This window comes from Leptonychotes weddellii, chromosome 1, assembly GCF_054177405.1.
Source record: "Leptonychotes weddellii isolate Sample4059 chromosome 1, ASM5417740v2, whole genome shotgun sequence".
Taxonomy (NCBI): Eukaryota; Metazoa; Chordata; class Mammalia; order Carnivora; family Phocidae; genus Leptonychotes; species Leptonychotes weddellii.
In genome coordinates this window covers 10,700,552-10,724,126 of record NC_138369.1, presented here as the reverse complement: position 1 = coordinate 10,724,126, position 23,575 = coordinate 10,700,552, and the positions used below count along the sequence as shown (strand labels likewise).

Here is a 23,575-nt window from a genome sequence, read left to right as displayed (position 1 = left end):
AATAAACAAAATCTAAAAAAAAAAAAGAGCGAAGTTTGGGGAATAAAGCCACAGGGAGGGCTCAGAGCCAGAGGGAGAGTTGCCCCAGGCTGGGGTGGGGGTGGGGGTGGGGGTGGGGGGCACCGCTGGAAAAGTGTTGGCCCAGGACAGTAACCAGGAAGAGAATAGCCCGCCCAAAGGCGTGCAGGCTGGGATGGTGAGGGAGTAACCCAGATGTTCAGACTTTGCAGGGCCTCAAGTGCCAGGCGTGACACAGGACCTGATCCCACGGGAGGAAACGCCCACACCTGGCCCAGATTGTAGCAGAGGCCCCAGCTCCCTCGCTCCTGGGTCTTCTTCCGGCGTGGGGAAGTCCCCACTCATTTGATTGTCTGGCCCTCAAGAGACTTCCCCTTGGGGGTGGGAGAAGCAACTATTGACCTTACTTGGTCAGAGGAATCTGAGGATCAGAGGTGGGAGGTGACCTTCCCAAGGAGACATGGCTGGTGGTTGAGAGCAGACACCTGAGGACACCATGTGAGGACACGTGGGCTGTTATCTTCTGTCTGCAGGCTCAGCCGGCTGGGGTCATGGGATCTAGAAAGTGACCTTTATCCTGTGTCCCCCGTTGCAGTGGGTGAAGCCTGCAGGGGAGGCAGCATCTGGGCTGGGGTTACTCGTGGGGCACCTCCTGACCTGGGCACACAGCAGGGGCAGCACCTGGAAAGGCCCGAGGGCTCTGAGGCCAGGGGAGGCAGCTCCGTCCCTCTGAGAGCCCAGTGGGGGAGAAATGGATCAGAGGGCAGCTTTGTTCATTTACCCCCGGCTGCCATGGGCATGCTGGGCCCTGACAGGTGCGGTATGGGGAGAGGAGAGGGCGAAGGCTTAGTCTTCTAAGGAGGGAAGGGCCGAGAGACGGGGACCCTGGGGAGAGGGTGATGAATGGTCCAGGTCAAAGACACCATGAGGCCCCAAGTCGATGTCCCCTGGGACCTGGCGGCCTGGATGTCAGGGGCAGGTGTGGAGAGAGGGGGTCAGAGGAGAGTCAGCGGGGAGGGGCCGGCACTGAAGGCATTAAGGACATGGAGGCCCTCTCTGGGCAGCAGGGGAGGGGTCATGCTATTGACCCCACCTGGTAATGAAGAAGCTGCACATCAGAGGGGAGGGGACTTTCCCGAGAGCCTGGCTGGTGGCTGAGTGCTGGGACTCAAGCCTGAGGGGCCGGGGCGGGGGTGCAGCCTGGGCACTGGTGAGAAGCTGGGTTGGAGTCTGGGGTGCCTGGAGCAGGCCATGCTGTAGGGCTGAGCTCAGGGTTTGAGCCTCTCTGTCCTGGCACCTTGGGCAAGTCTCTCACCTTCTCCGGTCACAAGCAGCTAAACTGGGTGGTGGGGGGGGTGAGGGTTGTCGGCCTTCCTTGGCTCCCTGGAATGATAAACCCAGGGGCCAGATCTGTGTGACCCTGGGAATGCCGGGGTCCCCAGCACACCGTGGCCTTGGAGAAGCCCCGCCATCAACAACAGAAGCATCCACATGTTCCAGGTTTTATATCCATATCAATATCAACGTACCATACAAAAGCTGCCCGCCAGCCTAGCTGGGCAGGCAGGAGGGGGGGTCCGCGGGTAGTGTAGAAAACCAGGGCTCTCGTCCCAAAAGAGGAGAGAAAAAAGGGCTTTACAGTCAAGAAAAAATACAATCAGAACCTAACATGATCGGGGAGAAGCCTTGAGCCTCCATCGAGTGGAAGTGCTGTGCGCAGTGGTGCGACCGGCATGCGGGCAGCCCCCGCTTCTGGGAGGCCTGCCGCCGGGTGGGGCCGGCTCCCCCGTTTATTTTTAATTCTTTTCTTTTTGGGGGGTTACTTCTTGGCAGTGGCCCCTTTGTGGGGACAACCAAGTGGTGCTTTCACTTCAGGGTTTGGAGGGGAAGTTGGGGTCTGTGGGGCGGGTCCCGCCCGGCCCAGAATATCCCGGCCGAGGTGGTTCTTAGAAGTGGCCAAGTAAAGTTCCTTCCTGCCGTGACCCCAGGTCTATGGCTTAAAAATCGGGGCACCCAGGCTGGGGCCGCACAGCCCAGGGGCCTCTGTAAACATGGCAGGTGCAGCCAGGTGGGTCTTCGGGGACCCTGGCGGGGGGGGCGGCTCTGGTGGGCAGGGCACGGCGTTCGGGGTGGCCCGAGGGCGGTGCCCACGGGAGAGGGGCGTATGGGGCCGGGGAGGCAGGACCCCCAACCCGGAGACACGGAGGGACAGAGAGAAGGACAGACGGACGGGGAGGGGAAGAGACAGAGTGACAGGGAGAGACGGAGAGAGGCTCAGACAGAGAGAAATGGAGAGAGAGACAGACAGACAGACGGAAAACCCCAAAGACGGAGCCCTCCAGGCCGCGCAGGGGCGCCTCGGCTGGGCGAGGGCGCGGGCGCGCGGCCGTCAGCGGGCGGCGGGCGGGGGCCCGGGGCCGGGGGCGCGCACCGGGTGGGCGAGCGTGACGGCGAGCGCGTCGTTGTGCTGCACTAGCGAGGCGTGCTGGTAGTGCAGGACCAGCTCCTTCAGCGAGCCGTACAGGTTGTAGGGCTCCGCGAAGCCGAAGCCCGTGGCCGTGCGGTAGATGACGCAGTGCTTGGTGTCGCCGTCCACCCTGCGGGCGCAGGCACAGGGGCCGACGGTCGGGGGGTTGGCGGCGGCTCCCGCAGGGGCTCTCCCCGCTCCTGCTCTCCCCTCCCGCCCCTCAGGTGACCTCCGCTCGGGACTCGCATCGCCCCACTTCCCGGACCCCAACCTGGTCCAGATGCCGGCACGTCCTGCCCGAACGCCGCCCTTGCTTCCTCCCTCGCCCCCCAACAAGCCCTCGGGCCGGCGGCAGCCATGGCGGCGGCGGGCGGGCGGGGCTCCTTCCTGGCCGTTCTTCCCAGAGTCCAGCCCACGGCAGGTGCTCCATGAGAGCGGTCAGGAGTGTGCAGACCCCCCAGCCCCCCGCTCGCTCTGGGCGCCCCCACCAGGCACTCACACCACGGAGCAGGCATAGCAGCCCCGCTGGCTGCTCTCCCGGATGAGGAAGGTACCATCCCGCTTGCCACTCAGCATTTCCTCAGCCTGTGTCCGGTTGATCTTGCCCACATACCACGTGCGTTCCTCATGGTGGGGGAGGTCATCCTCATCCTCCATCAGCGCATACTGGCTGTGCGGGAAGCAGGGAGGGGACCCGGTCATTCACCCCCCCAAGCCTCTGAGGCTCCCCGGCCGCGTGGACGACGCTCCCTCCCTGGTGAACTCCTACTCATTCTGCAAAACCCACTGAAAACGGTCCCTCCTCTGGGATGCCTTCCCTGGCCCCCATCAGGTAGGTGTTCACTTACTCCTCAGTCTCATTTTTGATCCCCAACCACTCGTTGATTTTCTTCTGTCGGGCGCCCTTCTGGGTAAGCCACCTGGAGGAAGAGGAAAGGTGGGCTCGTTCCGCTCTGCTGGTAGGGGAACAGAGGCTGTAGCACAGGCCTGCTAGCCCAGGGTGGGCCAGTGCGGCCTGGCCGGAGCCAAGGGGGGACGTCCGAGGGCCGGTTCTCGGTGCAATGCCGCCAGTTGCCACGAGGGGTCAGCCTCGGCTTGGTCAAGGAAAGCTTGAACCTGGGGGCCTTCCAGGGAACGCCCTACTTATTACTGTGTGTCTGTTAACTCTTATTGAACCCCCAGAATGCGCCATTCCAGCAAGGTCTTTATCACTACCAGAGGCTTAGGACTGAGGGCTGCACGGCAGTGTGCCTTCACACAGGGCAGCTGTCTGTCCTGTACCTCAGTTTCCCTCAGCTGTTAAAGGGCAACTTTATTTTTTATTCTATTTTTTTTTAAGATTTTATTTATTTGACAGAGAGAGAGAGATCACAAGTAGGCAGACACGCAGGCAGGCAGAGGGAGAGGGAGAAGCAGGCTCCCCGCGGAGCAGGGAGCCCGATACGGGGCTCGATCCCAGGACCCTGGGATCATGACCTGAGCCGAAGGCAGACTGCTCAACCGATTGAGCTACCCAGTCGCCCCAAGGGGCAACTTTACAAAGAACTTTGAGAAGACAGAGTGAGCTCATTGTGCACAGGGCATCCAGCACAGAGCCTGGCGCACGGCAGGGCCGTGGAGGCATCTAAGGCAGTGGTTCAGCGGGCAGAGGCGGGATTTGAGCCCAGGCTGGGGCTGCTGGGGCCTTAGCATGTGCGGGGTCATACAGCTGGCATTCACGGAGTGGATCCTGGTGGAGGCTCCCAATGACCCAGCCCCGTGGGAGCAGTTCTCCCATTTCACGGACAACTAGGAGGCTGGGGCCAACCCATAGGGAGCCCTGCCGAGGGGGCCAGGAGGAGCCTGACTGAGAGGGAGGGGGCTCGGGGACAGGTGAGGGGTCTCAGGGGCAAGGTGGGGCCACTTGGAGAAAACACTAGTGAGACACCGGCAGAGATCACCTCACCAAATGGCCCTGAACCGAGGGGCCCGCAGGTGAGCCCGGAGCCAGGCACTCACACGAGGTACTGGTCTCGGATCTTGCGCAGCTGCATGAGGTCTGGCTTGAGGCTGTTCATGCGCTTGTCGATCTCTCGGTTGTCTGAGGCCTGTGCCCGCAGCTCGTGCTCCAGCTTTGTGCGACTCTCATGGATCTCAGCGATGCGAGACTTGAGCCGCTCGGAGTTCAGCAGGATCCTGTGGGAGGAGCGGCTGAGGCCTCAGATGGCTCCCAGCCTCTAAGCCTTTGCACATGCTGATTTCCCTGATTTCTTTTTAGTGAACTCTTATTCATCCATCAAAGCCCATTTCAAATGACCCCCCCCTCCTGGAACTCAGGATGCCCCACCGTTTCCTTTCTTTCCCCACTTGCACTGCACCAGATCAGGGTGGGGCAGGGCAGGGCAGGGCAGGGCAGAGGAGCTGACTCACCTCTGCATCTCTTTCTCATTGCCCTCACGTCGGAAGCGCTCCAGATATTCCTTGCTACACTTCTCTTGCGTCTGGCCCTGCTCTTCAAAGATCTTGATGGTCTCATTGAAGGCCTCAATTGCTGTGCGCTTCATCTGCAGTTCCTGCGGGAAGGGGGTGAACTTAGTTTCTGCCAAGACTCCTTACAAGTCCCTCATGAGGGATGAAGGCAGATCCCAACTCTAATATGGAGGCTTTGCTCAAGCTGTTCCCTCTATCAGGTGCATTATTCCTCTAGCTCCTACTGTACTGAACAAACTCCTATTCAGCCTTCAGAACCCCATTCCCCAAACCCAGTCTTCCTTTAGATCCTCTTTTGGGTACCTTACCAACAACTGGATCTGTTAGCACTGCTGGGAATTAAAGACAAATCTAGTTCCGACATACAGTTCGTGGGGCTCCCTCTCAGGGTAGATGCTTCGCGGAGTACTTTCTATACATCATCTTGTAGAACCTGCCAATAGCCTCCTACAAAGTCAGAACTATTAATGGGGAAACCGAGACTCGGGGACCCTACGTCACTTCCAAGATTCTGATGTTCATAACCAATCCCAGACAGGCATCTTGTCTACTCAGAGCCTCCGTTGATCCATCAGGTAAAACGGAGACAAGAAAGAAATTTCTTGGGGATAACAGGGGGGATGGAGGTATTCTCTGCCTGAGATGGGACGTTTGGTCTGAATAAGCTACATCCCGACTTACGAAAGTAATTTATTAACAGAGTCCTCATGTGATAAAGCTGTCCTCCCCCTTCCCTGTTTTAAAAGACGCTGCCCTTTCCCATGACCTCCTGACTCTTTGTCTCTATCAACTCTTGTCAGGTTATTAGCTAGCACTTTGAGTAACATCCAGGTTCAAGGGCAGGGAGAAACAGACCATGGCCCCAGTTTACAGTTCCACATGGGGCAAGTGAGGCCCAGGGAGCCACAGAGGCTCAAGGAGACACCTCCTAGGTCCCGACTCAGCTGCTCCCAGGGGGCTGGCTGGTGCTTTCTCATCAGTTCTTTCTCTCTTTTTTTAAAACACTGATTTGTTTTTAGGGCAGCCCAGGCGCTACATGGCTGCTCTGTGACCTGGAAGCAGACGTTTGTCCCCAGGGCCTCGCCACTGCCCCTCCGTGCCTGTGGTACCTGGGAGGAGCGGGTGTACTCTTCATAGAGCTGGTCATACTCGCGGCTCTTATCCTGGTACTGCTGGTGGTAGACTTTGAGCTGGGCACCCACCGCCTCCACACTGTCCTCCTTGACGATCTGGTCCTGGGGACACCCGGTGTGATCAGAGAAGCTGCCCGGGACGCTTAGGCCCGAGGCTGGCGCCGCCCTCCCTGGCTGCCACCCCCCGGGCCACAGACCTGCTGGTACTTGGACACGGGGTAGAGGAGCCGGGTGTCCAGCTTGGCATTGTACTGGGCCAGTGACTCATGGCGGTAGTGGGTGATGAGGTCCACAACGGAGCAGAAGGTGAGTGGCTCTGAGAAGCCATAGTGCCCGTCGCGGTGGAAGACCTTAATCAGCTTGTTGTTCCCGCCTTTCCTGGGGGGCGGGTGGGGGGGGTCAGCAGCCAGGGGGACCCCCAGCCATCCTGGCTGACACTGCACATTTCCCACTCCCCATGCCACCCCCGGTCCTTCTGACCTGGTGGCGTCCCTCCCAGCTCCCACACCCAGTCACCCCCTGAAGGGACAGGCCCCCACCTGAGGGTCAGTGTGTACTCCCCCTGGATCTTGCTAGACGCATCTCGGACCAGAAAGGTGCCATCAGGCGTGTCCCGGAGCTTCTCGTTCACCTCCTCTCTGTGGGGACACCCAGGATTGGGATGCCCACCCAGAGACCCTGCCCTTCAGGCCCTGCCCGCCACGTGGCCCCATCCCACAACCCTACCTGGAGATGTCACCCCAGTACCACTCAGCGTCCTGCAGGGAGGGCGGGCTCCCCCCATTGGCCAGGCCTGCAGGGGCAGGCTTTGCCTTGGGAGGTTTAGGCGGCAGCGCTGGGGGACAGGAAAACAAATGCATATTGAGTAGCGACTGTATACTGTGGCTGGCTCCTACTGCGACAGAGCTTGTGGATACCGGCAGGGCCCCAAGTCAGCATTCAAGGCTCCCGACAATAAGAGATAATACGGGGAGGGGGGGGTCACCTGGGGGTGCGACCTCCTGCTCCTCCAGATGTTCCTGAAGCAACTTCTCCACCAGCAGCACCGGGAAGTCTGGGCTGGACTCAGTCCTGGGGGGAAGGGGAGTGTAGTGTGTGGGGCCTGACGTGCACCCGGTCCTGCACTGTGTGTGCACGCTTGGGGCAGATGTGCAGGAAAGCACGGGTAGGGAAGAAGGGCAGACGACAGGCAGGTGTAGGAGGCCAACTCCTGTTTATGTACACGCAGCGAGCACTCAGTAAATGTTCATACAACGAACGCATAGAGGCCAGCACCTGGGGTGTGTGTGGGGGGGGGGGGGGAGAAGTGAAGGTACGCGTACCCCTCACGTGCCTTCTCTCTGGTCTAGGTCTCATTCCTCCGTCTCAGGCCTGCTGGGGTCTTCCTGGAGCCCAGGTCCCAGCCTTGCTATCCTATCAGTCCTGCTATCACAACAGTTCTGGCCTCTTACCCCCAGGGCCCTGTTCATACTCCTTTAAGTGGGTCTGGACTCCCGCCCGGGGCCAAGGCTCCCGGCCCTGCCTCCATTTAAAGCCCCGCCCCGCGCTCGTCGGGCCGGGGCCCCGCCCCCTCCGGCCGCTCACCCGTCGGGCGCGCCCCCTGGCGGCGGCGAGGGAGGCGGCGCGCGCAGCAGCAGCGGCCCGAAGGTGGCGCCCAGGGCTCGCACGGCGGTGCCCGGCGCGAGAGCGCGCCGGGCCACCCGGCCCAGGTGCTGGAGCAGGAAGCGCAGCGTGAGCGCGCGGTGCAGCGGCAGCGTCGGGGGCTCCAGCGCCGGCCCCACCGGCCCCGCGGGCTCTGCGGACAGACGGCCAGGGCAGGGTGAGCCGGGGCCGGCGCCCGTCCGCCCCGGCCCCCTCCCCACCCGGGCTCCCCGCGAGGCTCACCCCGCAGGGCCCGGCGCGCCTCGGCCGCGGCCTCGGGAGTCACGAGGGGCGCGGGCAGTGCCAGCAGGAAGCCCTTGACGCCGTCTGTCAGGGCTGCGGTGTCCCACTGCTCCACGTCGCTCAGGGACCAGTCTGCGGGTGCAGGGGGACATGTCGGTCGTGATGTCCAGGCCGGCTGTCCCTCCAACCCCTGCCCATCGAAGCTTCCCCTCACCTGTGCGCAGGGCGGGCAGCTCAGGCCTGTAGAGGGATTCGCTGTCTAGCCCTGGGGAGAAAGGGGAAGGGGTGGTTCAGCTCTACCCCAGGTGGCAAGCCCAGCCCTCAAATGCTTCCTGGAGCCCTTGTGGGGCCTGGGATGGCTACTCAACCTCCCAGAGATAATTGGGGCCGGGAGGGGTAAGGGAGAGAGATGGTGCCAGAGGGCACAGTACGTGCAATGGCGGGTCTGGTGACCATATTCCCATCCACATCCTAGGAGTCACTACTGCCCCAACTCAACACGGAGGCCCAGAGCATCCAAGCTCAGCTTCTTTCCATGCAGAGTGAGTCTGGCAGCCCCATGAGGGGAGGAGTTGCCCATCAACAGAGGTAAGCAAGCAGCATACTGGGGTTGTAGGCAGGCTGAGGCTCACCTGTCCGCTCAATGGCCTCCACCAGCTTCACCAGGATGGGGGGAGCCACATCAGGTGGGGAGAACTGCTCTGGCAGGTCGGGGAGTGTGAGGCCTGGCAGAAGGGGAGAGCATGTTGGTGGGGTTCCCTGGAAGGACCCCAGCCCCTTTCTTTGCATGTTGGACCTCAGCTTGGGCAGCTCCAGGTAGGGTCTGGTCTAGGCAAGTGCCTGGCATCTGTACCACCATCCTAGGGAAGCCAAAACCTGGCTGGAGGGGCTGGGAGGGCCGAGTTGGTGGTAAACAATTTTCTGGGTTAAAATATCCGTTTACACAACTTCAGAGACCAGGTATAGTGGGTTGATTAATGTCCCTCAAAATGATACGTCCACATCTTAATCCCTGATACCTGTGACTATGATCTTACTATGCAGGTGTAATTAAAGTAAGAATTCTGAGACAAGATCTGAGATTTAGGGCTCGCAATCCAATGACTGGTGTCTTTATAAGAAGAGAAGGCCATGTGAGGACAGAGGCAGAGATTGGGGTGATGCGGCTGCAAGCCGAGGAACATCTGGAGGTACTAGAAGCTGGAAGAAGCAAAGAACCATCCACTCCGAGAACCTCCAGAGGGAGCACGGCCCCGCCAACACCTTGATTTTGGACTTCGGGCCTCCAGAACAGCAGGCAAGTACACTGTTGCTCGAAGCCACCGAGCTTGTGGGAGTTCAGGAGAGCAGGTTTAGGGTGCTGCCATTGCTTGCTGTGCAACCTGGGGCCCAGGACCCACCATCTCTGCGCCTCGGTCTCCTCAGGTAAGAAACTGGCTCACGGTGTCCTCTCTCCCTCCTTAGGGCGAACAACAAAGCGGTTGAAAAGAATAAAAGGACAAAATCCCTCTGCGGGTTAGAACACCTCAGTCCAAGGACCTTCCTCCATTCTCTAAGTCATCTTGTTTTAAAAAAAAGTATTACCCCCCGTTTTAAAAATGCCGAAACCCCTCCCAGCGGGTGCCAGGGGCCTTCCTGGCCCTGCGTTTCTCGCTCCACCGGGCCCTTTGTGTGCAGGCTCCGGCCGAAGGCAGGGACGCCCTGGCATACAGCAGAGGCAAGCCCAGGCCTGCAGGGCCTCCCTGAGTGATGGGCCAGGTGGTGCCTCAAGCTGGAGAAAGGCCCAGTTAAGTCAAAAACGCTGAAGGAAAAAAAAGAGAGAGAGAACAAGGGGAGAGGAGGTGGGTGATGGGGGGGAGGGGACGGTTCTGAAATCTGCCTGTGACGAGTTTGCAAAACGGGGAGGGAAAACTCATCAGAACACGTGTCACCCCCATTTTATGGATTGGGAACTGAGGCTGAGAGAGAGAGCAACCTCCCTCTGGGGGGCCCAGGTGACACGGACGTTCTGCTCTCGGCTCCCGGTGTAGGGTCGAATGGAGGAAACACAGGCGGCCACAGCATGTTGCTGGGTGGTCCTAGGACCCCGGGGGGGCAGGGCCTGAACGTGCAAAGGACCAAGCCTTCTAGTTGCCAGATGAGGAGACTGAGGCCGGGGCAGGGCTGGCCCCAGCCGCTGTCACACAGCCCTGGAGGATTTGGAGGGCGGGGCTGGGCAGCCACCCAGAGTGGGCATGTGTGTAGAGGCTGGATCGGGGCCAGGCAGAGGAGGGAGGCGGCTGTTACCAGGGGGAGAGGCAGATTTTGGCTGGGAGCCCGGATGGGGCCGCCTCCTGCTCCTCCAGGCTGAGGCGGGACTTAGGCCCGGGCCCTGGAGGCACCAGATGCTGCAAACCCTCGCCTCGGGTGCTTCCCATCTGGCCCCATGCTGTGGGGCTCTGGCGTGACCCTCTTGGGGCACCAGTGTCCCTCTAGCCCCAAACCAGGCAGGCCAAAGGTTGGGGCCATGGCGCTTCCCAGGGCCTTGGCCTTCACTGGGGAATGGACCCCGAATGAGTGGTTTGACCCCTTTGCACCTCGGTCTCCCCATCTGTACACAGGGCCTCCCTGGGTTGCTGTGAAGGTTGGAGCAGACTACCAGGCACTCGGCACTTAGCCTCCTTCCCACAAGCTGAGCCTCAGTTTCCCTGGCTGGAACCCATGCGCTCTGCCCAGCATACAGCAATTTCCACATACACTCAGTGCCCTCAATTCTTCACTCCTAGCACATCCCTTGGAAGTGTAGATGGCCAAGGGTCTTTGGGGAGGGATGTGCGGTATGCGGTCCTCATACCCCAGTGTGCTGCATGGCCTCGAGGGATCATCCCATCCTGTTTTGGCTTTGTGGCTTCCTTCATTTTGGTTACCTGGTTAGGTAACAAAAGGGGTTTCTCAAGGGACCCTATCTGCAAAACTGAGGGATGAAGCTAAATTGAACCTCTGAATCCTACTGAACGCTCCCCGCTGTCCTCAAAATCAATCCCACAGAATCTCTGAGGCACAGCCCCCATTGCCCTTCCCTTCCCACTCGACTCCACTGGCTGTTCCCCAAACCTGCCATTACAGTCCTACCTCGCAGCCTCTGTCTTTGCTGTGCGTGCTGCCTGGAGCCCTTCACCCCCAGCTCTCCCCATGTGAGGCTCCTTCCTCACAGCATTTTTCATTACCTAATCACATTCTTGTCACTTCTTGAACCAGGAGCCCCACAAGGGCAGGGGCCAGGCCTATGTCCGCCACTGTGTTCCCAGTGCCATGATTTGAGCCCAGCCCTTGACAGCAGCATAGTCAACACTTATCGACTGACCAAATGTGCTTATTCCTCCTCCCCTGGAAGACGTGCCATTGCCTCACTGAGGGTCTGAGGGGACCCCGTCCCTGCCAGGGTCCCTACCTGCCGCTCACCTGGCTCAGGGGGCCCGTCCCGGGGCCTGGCGGGCAGTGGGCGGGGGCCACGTGGACGAGGGCCAGGCCGGGCCAGGGCCACAGGACCCAGGAACTCGACGTAGGTGCCGGGGAAGTCACCTCGTTGTCGCGTGCGCTCATTGAGGCCAGGCATCCAGCCCACGCTCTGTGGGCAGCGCTCGTTGCCCTCAGCCACGCCCAGCACCTGCAGGGCTGCCCGGCTCACCACCAGCACGTCGCCCGGCAGCAGCTCCAGGTCCTCCGGCCGCTCCCGGCGGAATGGGTACAGTGCGCGGTACTGGAAGCCCTCAGCACCGGCCATGGCTGGGCAGGGTGGGGTCTGGACGGTCAAGCTGCTGCTCGGGGCCCCAGTGGCCCCATCAGCTGGGGCGAGGGCCGGGAGGGTCGGCTGAGTCGGCTTGGGGCACCGAGACCACTATTTCTACTGAGAAGTTACAGGTGACCACGGGGGTCACTCATGCCTTGCTTCCCACCATTATTCCATGACCCTGACATGGGTCATTCATTGCTCGGTCCACCATTCGTCAACTGGTGGGAGGGGGTCGGCAGCGTGGTCTCAGCTCACTCAGCCGCTGCGTCCCCCCTCACTCCGTAGGGCAGGGCCAGGCTGCTCACTCCCTCACATGGGGGGCCATCGGCGCCCGAGGCTGGCGGCTCTTCCGGCTGCGCCAGACGAGGGGGCCGAGGGCACAGGCTGTCACCATGCTTGGCCAGGACGCCGACCTAGGGGGAGATGGGCAGGGTGGCATCAGCCAGGTTGGGCTCCTCCCACCCCCACCCCAGAGATGGGCCCAAATATGGGGTCAGAATCCCCTGACTCACTAGGTAACCTTGGGCCAGTCCTAGCCCCTCTCTAGGCTTGTTTCCCCAGCTGTAAAATGGGTGTAACAACAGCCCTCCCTTGGGGTCACTGGGAGCAGAGCTTCCAAGAACCTGCCCCAGGCATAACGCATGCTCAGTAAATAAGCTCTTCATTGCCCCTTCATTAGAGATGGAGAAACTGAGGCTCAGAGCAGGGAGGTCTTTGTTGGACCACTCAGTGGGCCAGGAAGCCAGGACTCATAAACCGAGATCCACCCAACCTCAAGGCCCAGAATGGATTGCAGGAGGTAGCAGCCACATGGCTACATAGTTATACCCAGAGTGGGTGGAGTGTGATGGGGAATGCTCAGGGTACTGTGGGAGCCTGGAGGAGGGGCCGGGCCAGCTGAGCACAGAAGGAGGCAGTAAGGAAGCAAAGAGGTAGGAAAGCAGGTCCAGGCAGAGGCCCCAGCACAGGCAAAGGACTAAGAAGTGAGTCCAAGGTCTCTGCAGGGGAGAAATGAAGTGGGGGGACGGTGTTCCGGCTTGGCTAAATGAAGGGCCTAGAACAGGATCTCAAAACACGTGGGGAGGTCATGGGAGACCAAGGGGACCTTGGCCCCAAGGCAGACATGGAGCCAGGACAGCGTGAATGGGAGATGGGCATCACAGCTGCCAAGGGGGGAGGCTGCTGGATGCAGGGCAATGCTCAAGCCCCAGGGGCCCCAAGTCTTGGGGAAACAGCCCACCCCAGACAGCCTTCCCAGTGTCAGCCCTGCAGGTGCGGTTCTCCTGAGACTGGGTGGTGGGGGAGGGCGTGCTTTTCTAGGGGGCGGGTCTTCACAGAGGACAGGAGACAGCACTGGCTAGAGGAAATAGTGCGTGCCAAGGCTTGACAGCGGGAAGTTGCTTGCCAAGAGTTCAGGGTGGCACTATGAAAGCCACCAAGCCACCACGCTGGTCCTCGAGTACCAGTTAGAGAGTGGGCTTTATCCCCCTGACCACGAGAGCCCCAGAAGGTGTCGGAGCAGGGAGCAGAGGCTCCACATTCCGGGGCGCCCAAACTTACCCGCTTCCTGGCCTCCCGTACTCCCATTCTACAGGTGGGGAAACTGAGGCCCAGTGAGGGGACATCCAGGAAACCACCTGGATCCGCTTGCCTGCCCGCCTCCGCGCTCCAGCATGCACAGGTCTGCACACGCCCCGGTGTGTGCGCCCGGGGAACCAGCGCTCCCCGAATCCAAAAGGCGGGGTGGAGGGGCCAGGCCTGGCCAGGGGCTGGCCGGCTGGACGCAGGGCCCGCGCGCGCTCACGCGTGTTCAGACGCGCACTCGGGCCTGCGTGGACCCGGCAGCCTAGCCCGGGGAACGGAAGTGGAGTCGACCCCCGACCCTCCTGCATCCCACTATGTCCCACACAATGCCTGGGTGCCCCTTATTACTGCTCGACGCTCCGCTCCAGGCAGGGCCTCCTTCCATTCGGGGCCGCAGCCCCAGCCCCTTATCTCGGCCTGGGGGTACCCCGTTCCTGTCCCACGGTCCCGGGCAGGCAGCACTGCTGCTAGGTCCAGCCCGAGGCCTCCCTCCCGTTCCCTGGGGCCCCCAGTTCCCGCGGGGCGCGATGCAGCTCGGCGCTCGCGTTCTGACTTCCACCTCGGCCCCACACTCCACTTAGGAGCCCCGCATTTGAGCGCACCCCAGCCCGGCCTGCCACGCCGGCCGGCCTGGACTTACCTGGTCGCGGCCGCCACCGCCGCCGAGGCCGCCGTCACACCGAGCCGAGCCCGACCCGTGGCTCCACCGCGGCCGCCGTCGCCGCAGCCGCGGGATCCCCGCCTCCGCCACCGCCGCCGCGGTTCCGAACAGCCGGGCCCGCCCCCGGCGGAAATGGCCGAGCGCATTCGGGCCGGGCGGGTGCAGCTAGGTGGAGGCGGAGCCTCGAGACGTCCGAGTATTTCCGGAAAGAACCGAACATACTCCCGCGGGACTGGCGGGTAGAAGATGCCCCGAGATCGCCGATCATTTCCGGAGACAGCCGAGTGCAATCGGGTCAGCTAAGCCTTTCCCTAAGCTCGGCTGGGCTTTGAGATGCCCGAGCGATTCCGGAAATCGCCGAGTGCCTTCCAGCCGGACTGATGAACAGAGGCTGAGCCTCCGGACTGCGGAGAGTTTTGGAAAGAACCGAGTATGCTTGGACCCAGATAGAGGCCCTGGAAGTTTAGACCCAGAGGCTGACCACTAACTTCCCGAAATTGCCAAGAATGGATGACTCCAAAGGGCGAGTGAGTCGGCCCCGAGCTCAGGGGAAGAGGAGAGACGTTAGGGTGGGAAAGGAGCTCGCCACAGAAAGCTGAGCTTTTCGGGAAAGCGGAACAGGCCGGGGTTGAAAGCGTTTCCATGGCAGCCTAGAGCGTCCGGAAACAGCTGAACGAACTGCAGCCCTGCGAGCGCGAGAGCACGCCCAAGGGCCCAGATGCGGACGATTGTTTCCGGAAATAGCCGAAGACACTCGGAAACGGGGGGCGTGGTCAAAGGTTTCTGGCGCTACCAAGAGCTCAGGAAGTAACCCAAAGCCCTCGAGCTGGGCTGGGTTGGGGGATTGGGGCGGGGGTGGGGTGGTATGGGGCACAGTCCAAACAAAAACCTGTATAGAAAGGACACAAAGATGGTTTATTTATTTTATTAACACAGCTCAGGGCCCCAGATCGGTGTCTGGATGAAGATTTTAAGGGCAGAGCCTATGATGGGTACTCAGGGAGAGGGCAGCAGGAGGCCAGGGGCCTGAGAAGGCATCAGGGAGATAATCCCATTGGTGAACTCCTATGCAGCCTTCAAAACCCCTTCAAATGAAGCCAGTTTTCACCCTGTCCCCACCGCACTCTTCCCTTACCCCTTTCTTTGCCCCTCACAAATCCAGACATTGGACCTCCTCTTTGTAAATGTGGGCTTTTATTCACGGTCAGCTCCAGGATGGAAAGAGGGAGCAAGTCATGCACAGCCTTGGTCTAGCTCCAACACCAGCCAGTGCTGGGTGGGGGTCTCTGGGAGGGATGCAGAGTGGGCTGCAGTGCCTGGAAAGAGCCCTCACCATGTGGGGCACAGTGATCTTGCCAGGCACCTCCAAACAGGAAATGGAGGTTCTGTCTGACATGCCTAGTGGGTCACATAGCATCCTAGGGAAGAAAGCTGGAAATGGAGTCAGCTGTATCTGGCACCAGACTCTCCTCCATTCAAGCTCCCTTGTTGACAAGGCCCACCAAAGGGCCTGGCTGCATGATTTTTACCAGGTGATTGTGGGACAAGTCTCCACCCCTCACCAGGCCTCAGTTACTTGTCTGTAAAATGGGGATGACGACACCACCTGCAGCCTTCTCAAGGCTGGCTGAGGGAGAAGCCACAAGTAAAAGCGTTTGGCATAGAGTAGATGCTTAATAAATAGTCATTGGGATTAGTTTTTGTAAACACAAGGAAACTGAGGCACAGAGCGGGAAAGCCATTTTCCCAGAGCCACACAGGGAAGCCAAGATTCAAACTTGGGCCCCATTGCTCCCCAGTTGGGTTTTCTCACTTGAATTTCATTCTAGGAAGGCTGTGACACATTGAGGGACACCCCGTGGGGTGTTTCAGACACATCATGGTCAAGGGCTCACCCTGGTGGGCATTAAGCACATGAAATCTTGTGCAGGGCGGACATTCTTTTCCTGCCCTGGTAGTACCCTTGGAGTCCTGAGTCTCCCTCCCAGGGCATCAGTGTCACCCTGTGGGATGGGTGACCCCTCTGCCTAGATCTGGTGAACTCCTACTCATCCATGAAAGTCCCAGTTCCCACACCCCCTCCTCCAAGCTGAAGCCTTCAGGACTAGAAGTAAACTCTAGCAAGACTGGCCTAGGGATGGAGGCTATGATAGTGAGAAGTAGCTTTCAGAATCCAGTCCATCATCGAGATTGCTTGTTTTGTGGGAGAGGGGAATCATTTGTAGACTCTCCAAGTCACATCCAAACTGGGCCCGGACAGGTAAGCTTGCCTGTATCCCCTCAAATCAGCGGGTGTTGGGCCAGGATGGGATCAAGTAACACACAAAAAACTAAAAAATACAGAAAACCTAGAAAACACGAACATACATGACTTGTCCAAGTGCTTCCTTCTCAGCCCAGGGGGCAGTGTCTGCAAATGGGGTCCCAGGTGCAAGGGGCAGGACCCGGGCAGCCGCCTCCACAGTGGCGGCTCAGTCTACCTATCGCTTATAAAAAGTAATAAATTAGTTGCAGGGATTTGCTGCTATTTACAATGCCACCCTCGTCCCCCATTCCTGCCCCTACGGCCCCTGATCTGTACCAGAACAGAGGGAGGTGCCGTTTCCGCCTTCCAGTAAGGACCGAGATGGCTTCTCGCCTTCCAGGTGTCATAGTCTGGTGGCTCAGTCTCCATCCAGAAGTCACTTTACGGAAAAAACATTGCACAAAAAAAGCCCAACTTCTAGGCCAGGGAGAGGCCAGGTGGGAGGGATCAGTCCTTCCCGGCAGGTCCAAGGGCTCCCAGCACAGCCTCTGCGCCCTCCACGGCAATCTGTGGTACGGAGGTGAGCGGCCCGGTGGCCTCCTCGGGCGGCTCATCAAAGCTCACCTCCTGCACAGCCTCCTGCTTCTTGAAGGAGTCTCGGCGCTCGGACAGGTGCAGCCGCCGCATGACCACGAGCTCCGAGTCTGGCCCGCGGCCGCGGCGTCCCAGCTCCCCATCCAGCCGTTCACCCGAACCCAGCTTGTCAGCTGACTGGCCCCGGCGCAACCGCGGAGACCGGGCGGGCGCGGGTGGGTGTCCGGGGAGGGGTGAGGGTGAGCGGGGTGGGGGCACAGGCACGGGTGGGCAGGCCAGTGGGGAGGGCGGGATACTGCTGGTAGACTTGCGGCGACCGGTCTTGGGGCGGGGTGGCCCGAGCTTGGCGGCCAGGCCATGCAGGGAGCTAGGGCGGGTGTGGCCAGCGGCGGCGGGAGAGGCAGGGCTGCTGGAGCTCGGGGAGGCACTGGGAGGGGATGCCGTGTCTGTGGAGGACAGATGAGGGTCAGGGCCACCAGCCTCAATGTGGGGCCGTGGGGCTGAGCGCACCTGCCAAAGCCCACGTCCTTCCCCGTGGCCACCCAGTATGCCTGCTTTTCTTGTCTCCTGTTCCGTGTGCAAGTTGTTCCCTGGTGAACTCCTACTCAGCCATCAAAGCCCTAGTTCCTATCCACCCGTTTCGCATCTAATGACCTACCACTCAATGGGCCAAAGATACCCTCCACCCCATGAAGTCAGGGTGAGCCAGAGGGGTAGCAACTGGGGTGCCCAGGCCTCCTGGAGGCCCTCCCTGCTTCCCCTTTGGGTTGCCCCAGCCTGTTCCTCCCTTCAGCTGGATGCTAACCCAGTGGGGCTGGGGGTGTCTGTGTCTGGCTGTCTCATAGACTGGGGGCGCTCAGCATTGGGCCAAATCACCATCCTTTCCTGCCCCAGAATGATCTTTCTAAAACTCAGACCCCTCTAAAACATGCCCTCTCCAGCTCACACACCCTCCATGGCTCCCAACTGCCCACCAACGTAAGCCCAGCTCCTTGGCTTGACTCATCTCCCAACTTCCTCTCTCCCCTGCTTTCGTAACCCTCCTGCCCAGCCCTCTCTGTTCATGATGCTCCCTCTGCTGGGTACACTCTTCCCTGCTCTCACACCTGTCTCCTACCACCTCCAGGCTGCCCGGAAAGGCCCTTCTGGTCACCTCATTTCCCACATCATGTCATTCCCTCCTTTAAACCCTGCTGGCTCCCTCAGTGGGGCCAGGCACCACAGGCCTGAGCTGCCCTGGGGTGGCACACGTACCTGCTGGGGGATCAGGAGCTGGGCTGCGGCAAGGCGTGGTGGGGCTGGGGGAGAGGCTGTGGGTGGGTGACCCCGGGAGGCTTTCGCTGGATGACAGGGAGTGGTGGAGGCCGGAAGAGAAGCTGCGGCTGGTGTGTAGCACAGAGGACTGTTTTGAGATCTTCTTGAAGAGCGACTTCCGCCTGAGGGTGGGAAGCCCTGATGCTTCAGAACCCACGCCCCCAGTAGCCCGGGGAGCTGGCCCCCGGGTCCTCCACCAACACTCCGTGGAGGGCCCACCCGCCGCTCACCGGTCCTGTGTCTCCCGCCGGCGGCTCCGTTTGCTCCGGCGTGCCATGCGGCCCTTGGCCACATTCTTCCGGGCGGGGCCCACCTTGATGGAGGTGTTCTCCAGGGCGGTGGTCCGGAGGGCGATCTTGTTGCCGCTCTGCAGGAGGGATGGCGAGGGGTCACCTGGATGCCTCCCATCTAGGGAGCCACCCACCCACCCGCCTACCTCCTCATCCATCGAAGCCCCCGAGCCTATCTGCCCACTTCTCCCCTAATGACCCACCACCCGGTAGGCCAAAGGTACATGTCCGCCATCTGTCCGTCCATGCAACGAGCTGCCCACCCACCCACCCACCCACCCACCCACCGGTCCTAGGAGCTATCCAAACAAGGCCCTGCCTCCTGGCCTGTGTCTGCCTCCCTACCGCCAGGCCTCAGCCCCGGAGGACGCCTGATCTGAGGAAGACGAAGACAGTACGGATATCCCCAGCCTCATATGGTCAGGGTGAGCCAGAGGGAGGGCCAAAAGTAGGGGAACCTGGGGGACTAAGAAGGAGGTACATCCTGGGCAGAGTGGAGGGGACATGCAAGGCCTGGAATTGGGCCCAGGTGTGGAAAGGTGTGGTTCCAGGGCGAGAACCTCAGCATCAGGGGCTGTCAGGGGGTCAGAGGAGTAAACCAGAGGGTAGGCAGCGGGGACAGATCGAGGGCCCTGAGGATGGACAGGGGATAGGGGTTCTGGGAGCCCCCAGGGTGGGCAGTGGTGGGCGCTGTACCTTCAGCAGCAGCTCAACGACATCCATGTGCACCAGCCCCAGAACTGACTCCCCGTTGATGTGGGTGATGAGGTCCCCGGCTCGCAGGCCCGCCTCCTGGGCGGGGCTTCCCTCCTCCACGTTCTGGGGGTGAGGGTGGATGGTAGCGTCAGTGCTCTGGGGCCCCACAGCTGGAGACCCCTTGCCAGCTGGGTCAGCCATGGGACCCCAACAAGCTGCTGCCTCCTGTGCTGTTTCCTTGACCTTGGGGGCTGTTCAGAGAGTGACTGGTGGGGAGGGAACAGGCACTGGGCTGGGAGGAGGCAGGACGACACTCCCACTGTGCATCTGTGGGCAGGGGCTAGGAGCTTCATGCCCAACTGAGGTCTCTAACCCTCTGTCCATCCCTGTCCATCTTGCCCAAGCCCCTCCCCATAAGGAAGAGGGACTGCAAAGATCCAGGTGGCACCAGCTCCCTGCCCTGGGCTCCAAAACCTTGCAGGCAATGAGACTAGAAAGTGCGGCTCCAAAAGTGAAGCATCTTGCCAGGGGGAAGCTAGACTCAAACCAGGTCCCGCTCTTCCTGCTCACCAGACCAACTTACCCAGACAACGTGGTGCACGGTGTAGACATCGCTGTCGCCCATGTAGACGCGGATGGCCCGCAGGCTGAAGCCGTACTTCTTGCCTGAGCTGTGGATGACAATGGGGGGCCGCAGGCTGCCACACACGGGGGACGGGTCTCGGCTTGGAGAGGAGTCTCGGGACGATGGGTTCGAGGACAGCGAGCGTGGGGACAGAGGGCTCATGAGGGGGCCGCCGCTGCCATCATCTGCAGGACCAGGGTTGGGAGGGGGTCACTCCCTTGCAGGGACCAGGGCCAGGAGGGCAGCCCCCCACCAAGCTGATCACTCTGGCTGCTTTCCTGTTGTTCCAATGCCCCCAGCACGCCCCCCCCCCCGCCTGGCCTTTGCACATGCAGTGCCCTCTGCCGGGAATGCCAGTCCCCCAGCTCTCCCTGGGGCTAGCCGCTTCCCCCGTCCCGTGGCACGGCCCCAACCCAGGGCTCAAAACAGACATGGACAGACAGGCAAAGACAAGGCTGGGCCACGCGCGGTACCGGCTGTGATGATGAGGGACAGGGCGGACACTGAGGCAGACTTGGGCACGCGGCCCCCGCTGGGGGACACCCGAGACTTCTCGGGAGCTGGGTCCCTTGAGCCCCCAAGGCGGCGGCCCCGACCAGCATCCAGGGCCCGCGGTGTCGAGTGTCGCGCACCAGTGCTGTTGCTTCGTAGGCGTGCGTGGCTGAGGGCGGCTGTGTCGGCTAGGGGTCAGCAGGGTTGGCGGTCAGCCTGGCCGCTCTCGCCACTCCGCCCCCTGCCCTCGGGAGGCAAAGCCCCTTCCTCCCCGGTCAGCGTGTACACCGTTCAGCCTCCTCCTGGCCTTTCTTCAGGCAGTTCCCCCTTCCTACACTTCCTTCCTGCCCTGCTCTCCCTGGAAAGCTCCACTCTTCAAGTCCCCTCCTCTAAGAAGCCTTCCCCCACCCCTCAGACCCCTACACCCCTCTCAGAGCTCCCCAGCCTCATCCCCTTCTCCAGTCCCATCCTGACCCCATGAAGCTGGGGCTATCATCCCTAGACTGGGAGTAACACTGAGGCCTGAGGCCTCTCTGGAGCCCTGGCGTCTCCTATCTTAAAGCCTTTGTTAGACAAGCGAATGGTCTCTCTGTAGAGCTCCTACTCAGCCTTCAAAACCCATCTCAAATAGTCCCTCCTCTGGGAAACTTTCTACAATACGATCCCTCCCATCCGGGACCTCACCTACCAGAAAGGCTTGAGGGCTTGGGCATCACTGGGGTGGCTGCTGGGGGTGGATCAGGCTCCCCCAGAATGAAGATGGGCCTCTTGGGGCCTGCAGAGGCTGGGCTGGCTCCCTCATCCTCTGACGAGAAGGCAAACTTGGGCATTGTATCCAGGATAATAGTATTCAAGAGAGATGGGCTAGGGCCCCGCTCAGGCTGGGAAGAAGATGACTGGCAGGAAGAACCAGAGGATGTCCAGGACCTCAGTCTGCAGCAGAGGAGAGCCAAAGTCACACTTGCCAGGTACCCTCGCCCCAGGACACCCAGTCACCCCTAGTGGCCATATTTTAACTCTCAGCTTAGAAACAGAGGTAATTTGTAAATGCGGGGTGAATTCCCTCAGCATGCTCGGTCCTCTGTCTGCCCAGAGAATTTCTGTCTGTCTTTTATTATTATTTTTTTAAAGACTTTATTTATTTATTTGACAGAGAGAGACGCGAGCAGGGGGAGTGGGAGAGGGAGAAGCAGGCTTCCCGCTGAGCAGGCAGTCTGACATGGGGCTCAATCCCAGGACCCCGGGATCATGACCTGAGCCGAAGGCAGACGCTTAACTGACTGAGCCACCCAGGCGCCCCTCTGTCTGTCTTTTAAAAACCCAGCTTCCAACACCCCTCCGTTAGCAGACATTGATTATTTTTCTGTTGAGTCTGGTCTTTGAAGAATGAACAGGAGTTCGTCAGCAAAGGGTATTCTGGAACAGGGCAAGCAAAAGCCTAGCAGTATGACCGCGCAGTTGCTCTATGCTCGGTGTGGTCTGGGGCACAAAGCCAGGGGGGCCACGTTGGTGGGGCTCTGACATGCCAGCCCACGTGTTTGATCCTTTCCGACTGGGCCACGGGAAGCTCTCTCCAGCATTAGACCTTGTGGTCCCCGCCTCCCGGCCGGCTTGGTGGCTGGATCTGCGCACGCTCCCCAGCCCACCTACCGGATCTCCACGCTCAAGCGGCGGCCGGACTCGCCCTCACCGCTGCGCTCCCACCCTTCCTCCCGGTCCTCACTGAAGCTCCGCTCCGCGAAGGTTGGGGTGGGCTGGGCAGCCAGGAACTCGGAGCTGCTATAGACCTGGCAGCAACAGAATATAACGATAAGGACACGGAGACAGGCGGCCACACCCCTGGGGAAGAGCCGGCTTAGTTGAATGCTTCCTATAAGCCCGATGCTTCCTTGTGAGTCATTTCCTTCTATCCATGCTCGCCACGTCCCTAAGAACAGAAGAGTCTTTAGCCCACTGTACAGATGGAGAAACTGAGGCTCAGAGGGCCCTGGCTACCAACGGGGCCACAGCCGGGGTTCCTGCTGCTGATCAGGATGCTCTGCGTGGGTCTCAGGCCCGCAAGCAGCACAGAAGGTTTTTTTCATCCAATTATAAACGAAGGAAGGCGTTTAAGCTGGTGAGGCTCTAAAGTAAGCAGTGAGAGAGCAGCACTGTTCACAAGCACCTCAACACAGGCACACCCCAAATGTCCATCGATGGAGGGGTAAACACAGTGTGGCCCATCCACGCAACGGAATAGCACTCGGCCATAAAGAGGAACCAAGCTCTGACACGGGTCGAAGACGTCGTGCTGAGCGCAAGAGGTCAGACATGAAAGACCACATGTTATATGATTCCACTTAGGTGAAAAGATCCAGAATAGGCAAATCCAGAGACAGAAAGCAGATTGGTGGTTGCCAGGGGCCGGGGGGAGGGGGGCAGGGGAGTGACTGCTCGTGGGGGCGGGGGTGATGGAAAGGTTCTAGAGCTAGACAGAGGTGATGGGTGTCCAACATTCTGAATGTACTAAATGGCGCTGAACTGTACAGTTTAAAATGGCTAGTGTGGTACATTTTATATGTATTCTTACCACAATAATAATTAAAAAAAAAAAAAAGGTAGAAGAACACCCCACCCCCCGCCCCCCACCCCCCGCAGTGAACATCTTGCGGGTTTCCTGAGTGCTAGCTGTGTCTAGGCCCCGGGCCCACCTTGCTGAAGCGGTGGGAACAAGACGAGAACTGAGGGATCTCTGTGGATGACTCCTCGTCATTGGTCTCCTCATCCTCTGAGCCCAGGTGGCGGTAACGTTCCGAACGTGCTGGGGAGGGAAAGGCACGTGCAGCCCACCTGATGTCCACAGGCGGCCGCAAGGGCTGTGGGGTGATGTGGGAAGGGCGTCCCAGGCGGGGAGACACTGTCAGGGCAAAGGCATCGAGGTGGGACCATGGCTGGTGTATTTAGGGACCACAGGAGGCTTGAGTTGCAGAGTGAGTACCTGGCAATAAACAACCCAGCTGCATCCCTACGATCTACAGGATCGTGGGTGGGAATTCTTGTGTCTGACCCTCAGTCTTCTCACCCCTGAGATGGGTCACCCAGAAGTAGGTAATACTGGGCATCTTAAAAGGATGCTCCCCATTTTACAGAAGAGGAAACAGATGCTCAGAGAGGACTTCTGACATGCCCAAGAGCACACAGCAAGGTCTGGAGGAGGTGCTGGAAACCGAGGGCATTTCATCTGCTTGGCTGGAGCCCCAAGTGGGCAGAGGAAGACTTGTCTGAGCCCACCCACAGTGTTGGAGGGGTTCCCCCCACAAAGCCCAGCAAAGCGCCCCACCCTTCTGTGTGA

The 23,575-nt window shown here is 60.3% G+C and overlaps 2 protein-coding genes and 1 long non-coding RNA gene across 24 annotated transcripts in view; 1 reads left to right on the top strand and 2 right to left on the bottom strand.

Moving 5' to 3' along the window:
- Positions 1–1,506: 1,506 nt before the first annotated feature.
- On the bottom strand, positions 1,507–14,124 carry PIK3R2 (phosphoinositide-3-kinase regulatory subunit 2). Its single transcript, XM_081815550.1, has 16 exons — positions 13,968–14,124; positions 11,413–12,156; positions 8,604–8,696; positions 8,186–8,236; positions 7,972–8,103; positions 7,672–7,882; positions 7,073–7,158; positions 6,814–6,922; positions 6,627–6,725; positions 6,285–6,465; positions 6,064–6,189; positions 4,895–5,037; positions 4,484–4,660; positions 3,334–3,405; positions 2,985–3,155; positions 1,507–2,615 (listed from the first exon to the last, which is right to left on the bottom strand). Exons 2-16 carry the CDS (start codon positions 11,732–11,734, stop codon positions 2,408–2,410), a joined length of 2,181 nt encoding a protein of 726 aa, XP_081671676.1. The 5' UTR covers positions 11,735–12,156; positions 13,968–14,124; the 3' UTR covers positions 1,507–2,407.
- Positions 3,086–10,708, top strand: LOC145720855 (uncharacterized). Of its 2 annotated transcripts, none has more exons than XR_014144077.1 (3): positions 3,086–3,317; positions 8,447–8,559; positions 9,016–10,708. It is a non-coding gene; the product is annotated as an uncharacterized LOC145720855 (long non-coding RNA). The 2 variants fall into 2 exon arrangements; XR_014144075.1 differs by lacking the exon at positions 3,086–3,317 and adding an exon at positions 7,796–7,906.
- Positions 14,125–14,882: 758 nt separating the features above from the next.
- The window catches only part of MAST3 (microtubule associated serine/threonine kinase 3), a 38,797-nt gene continuing 30,104 nt past the window's right edge, over positions 14,883–23,575 (bottom strand). For all 21 annotated transcript variants that reach the window (XM_031017121.2, XM_031017111.2, XM_031017116.2 and 18 more), the window contains 9 exons: positions 22,935–23,044; positions 21,895–22,031; positions 20,933–21,177; positions 20,226–20,432; positions 19,711–19,937; positions 19,128–19,250; positions 18,372–18,508; positions 18,082–18,263; positions 14,883–17,273 (listed from right to left, as the gene is read on the bottom strand). In XM_031017121.2, coding sequence (XP_030872981.1) covers positions 16,741–17,273; positions 18,082–18,263; positions 18,372–18,508; positions 19,128–19,250; positions 19,711–19,937; positions 20,226–20,432; positions 20,933–21,177; positions 21,895–22,031; positions 22,935–23,044 — 1,901 coding nt within the window. In that variant the 3' untranslated portion in view covers positions 14,883–16,740. The remainder of the gene's footprint in view (positions 17,274–18,081; positions 18,264–18,371; positions 18,509–19,127; positions 19,251–19,710; positions 19,938–20,225; positions 20,433–20,932; positions 21,178–21,894; positions 22,032–22,934; positions 23,045–23,575) is intronic.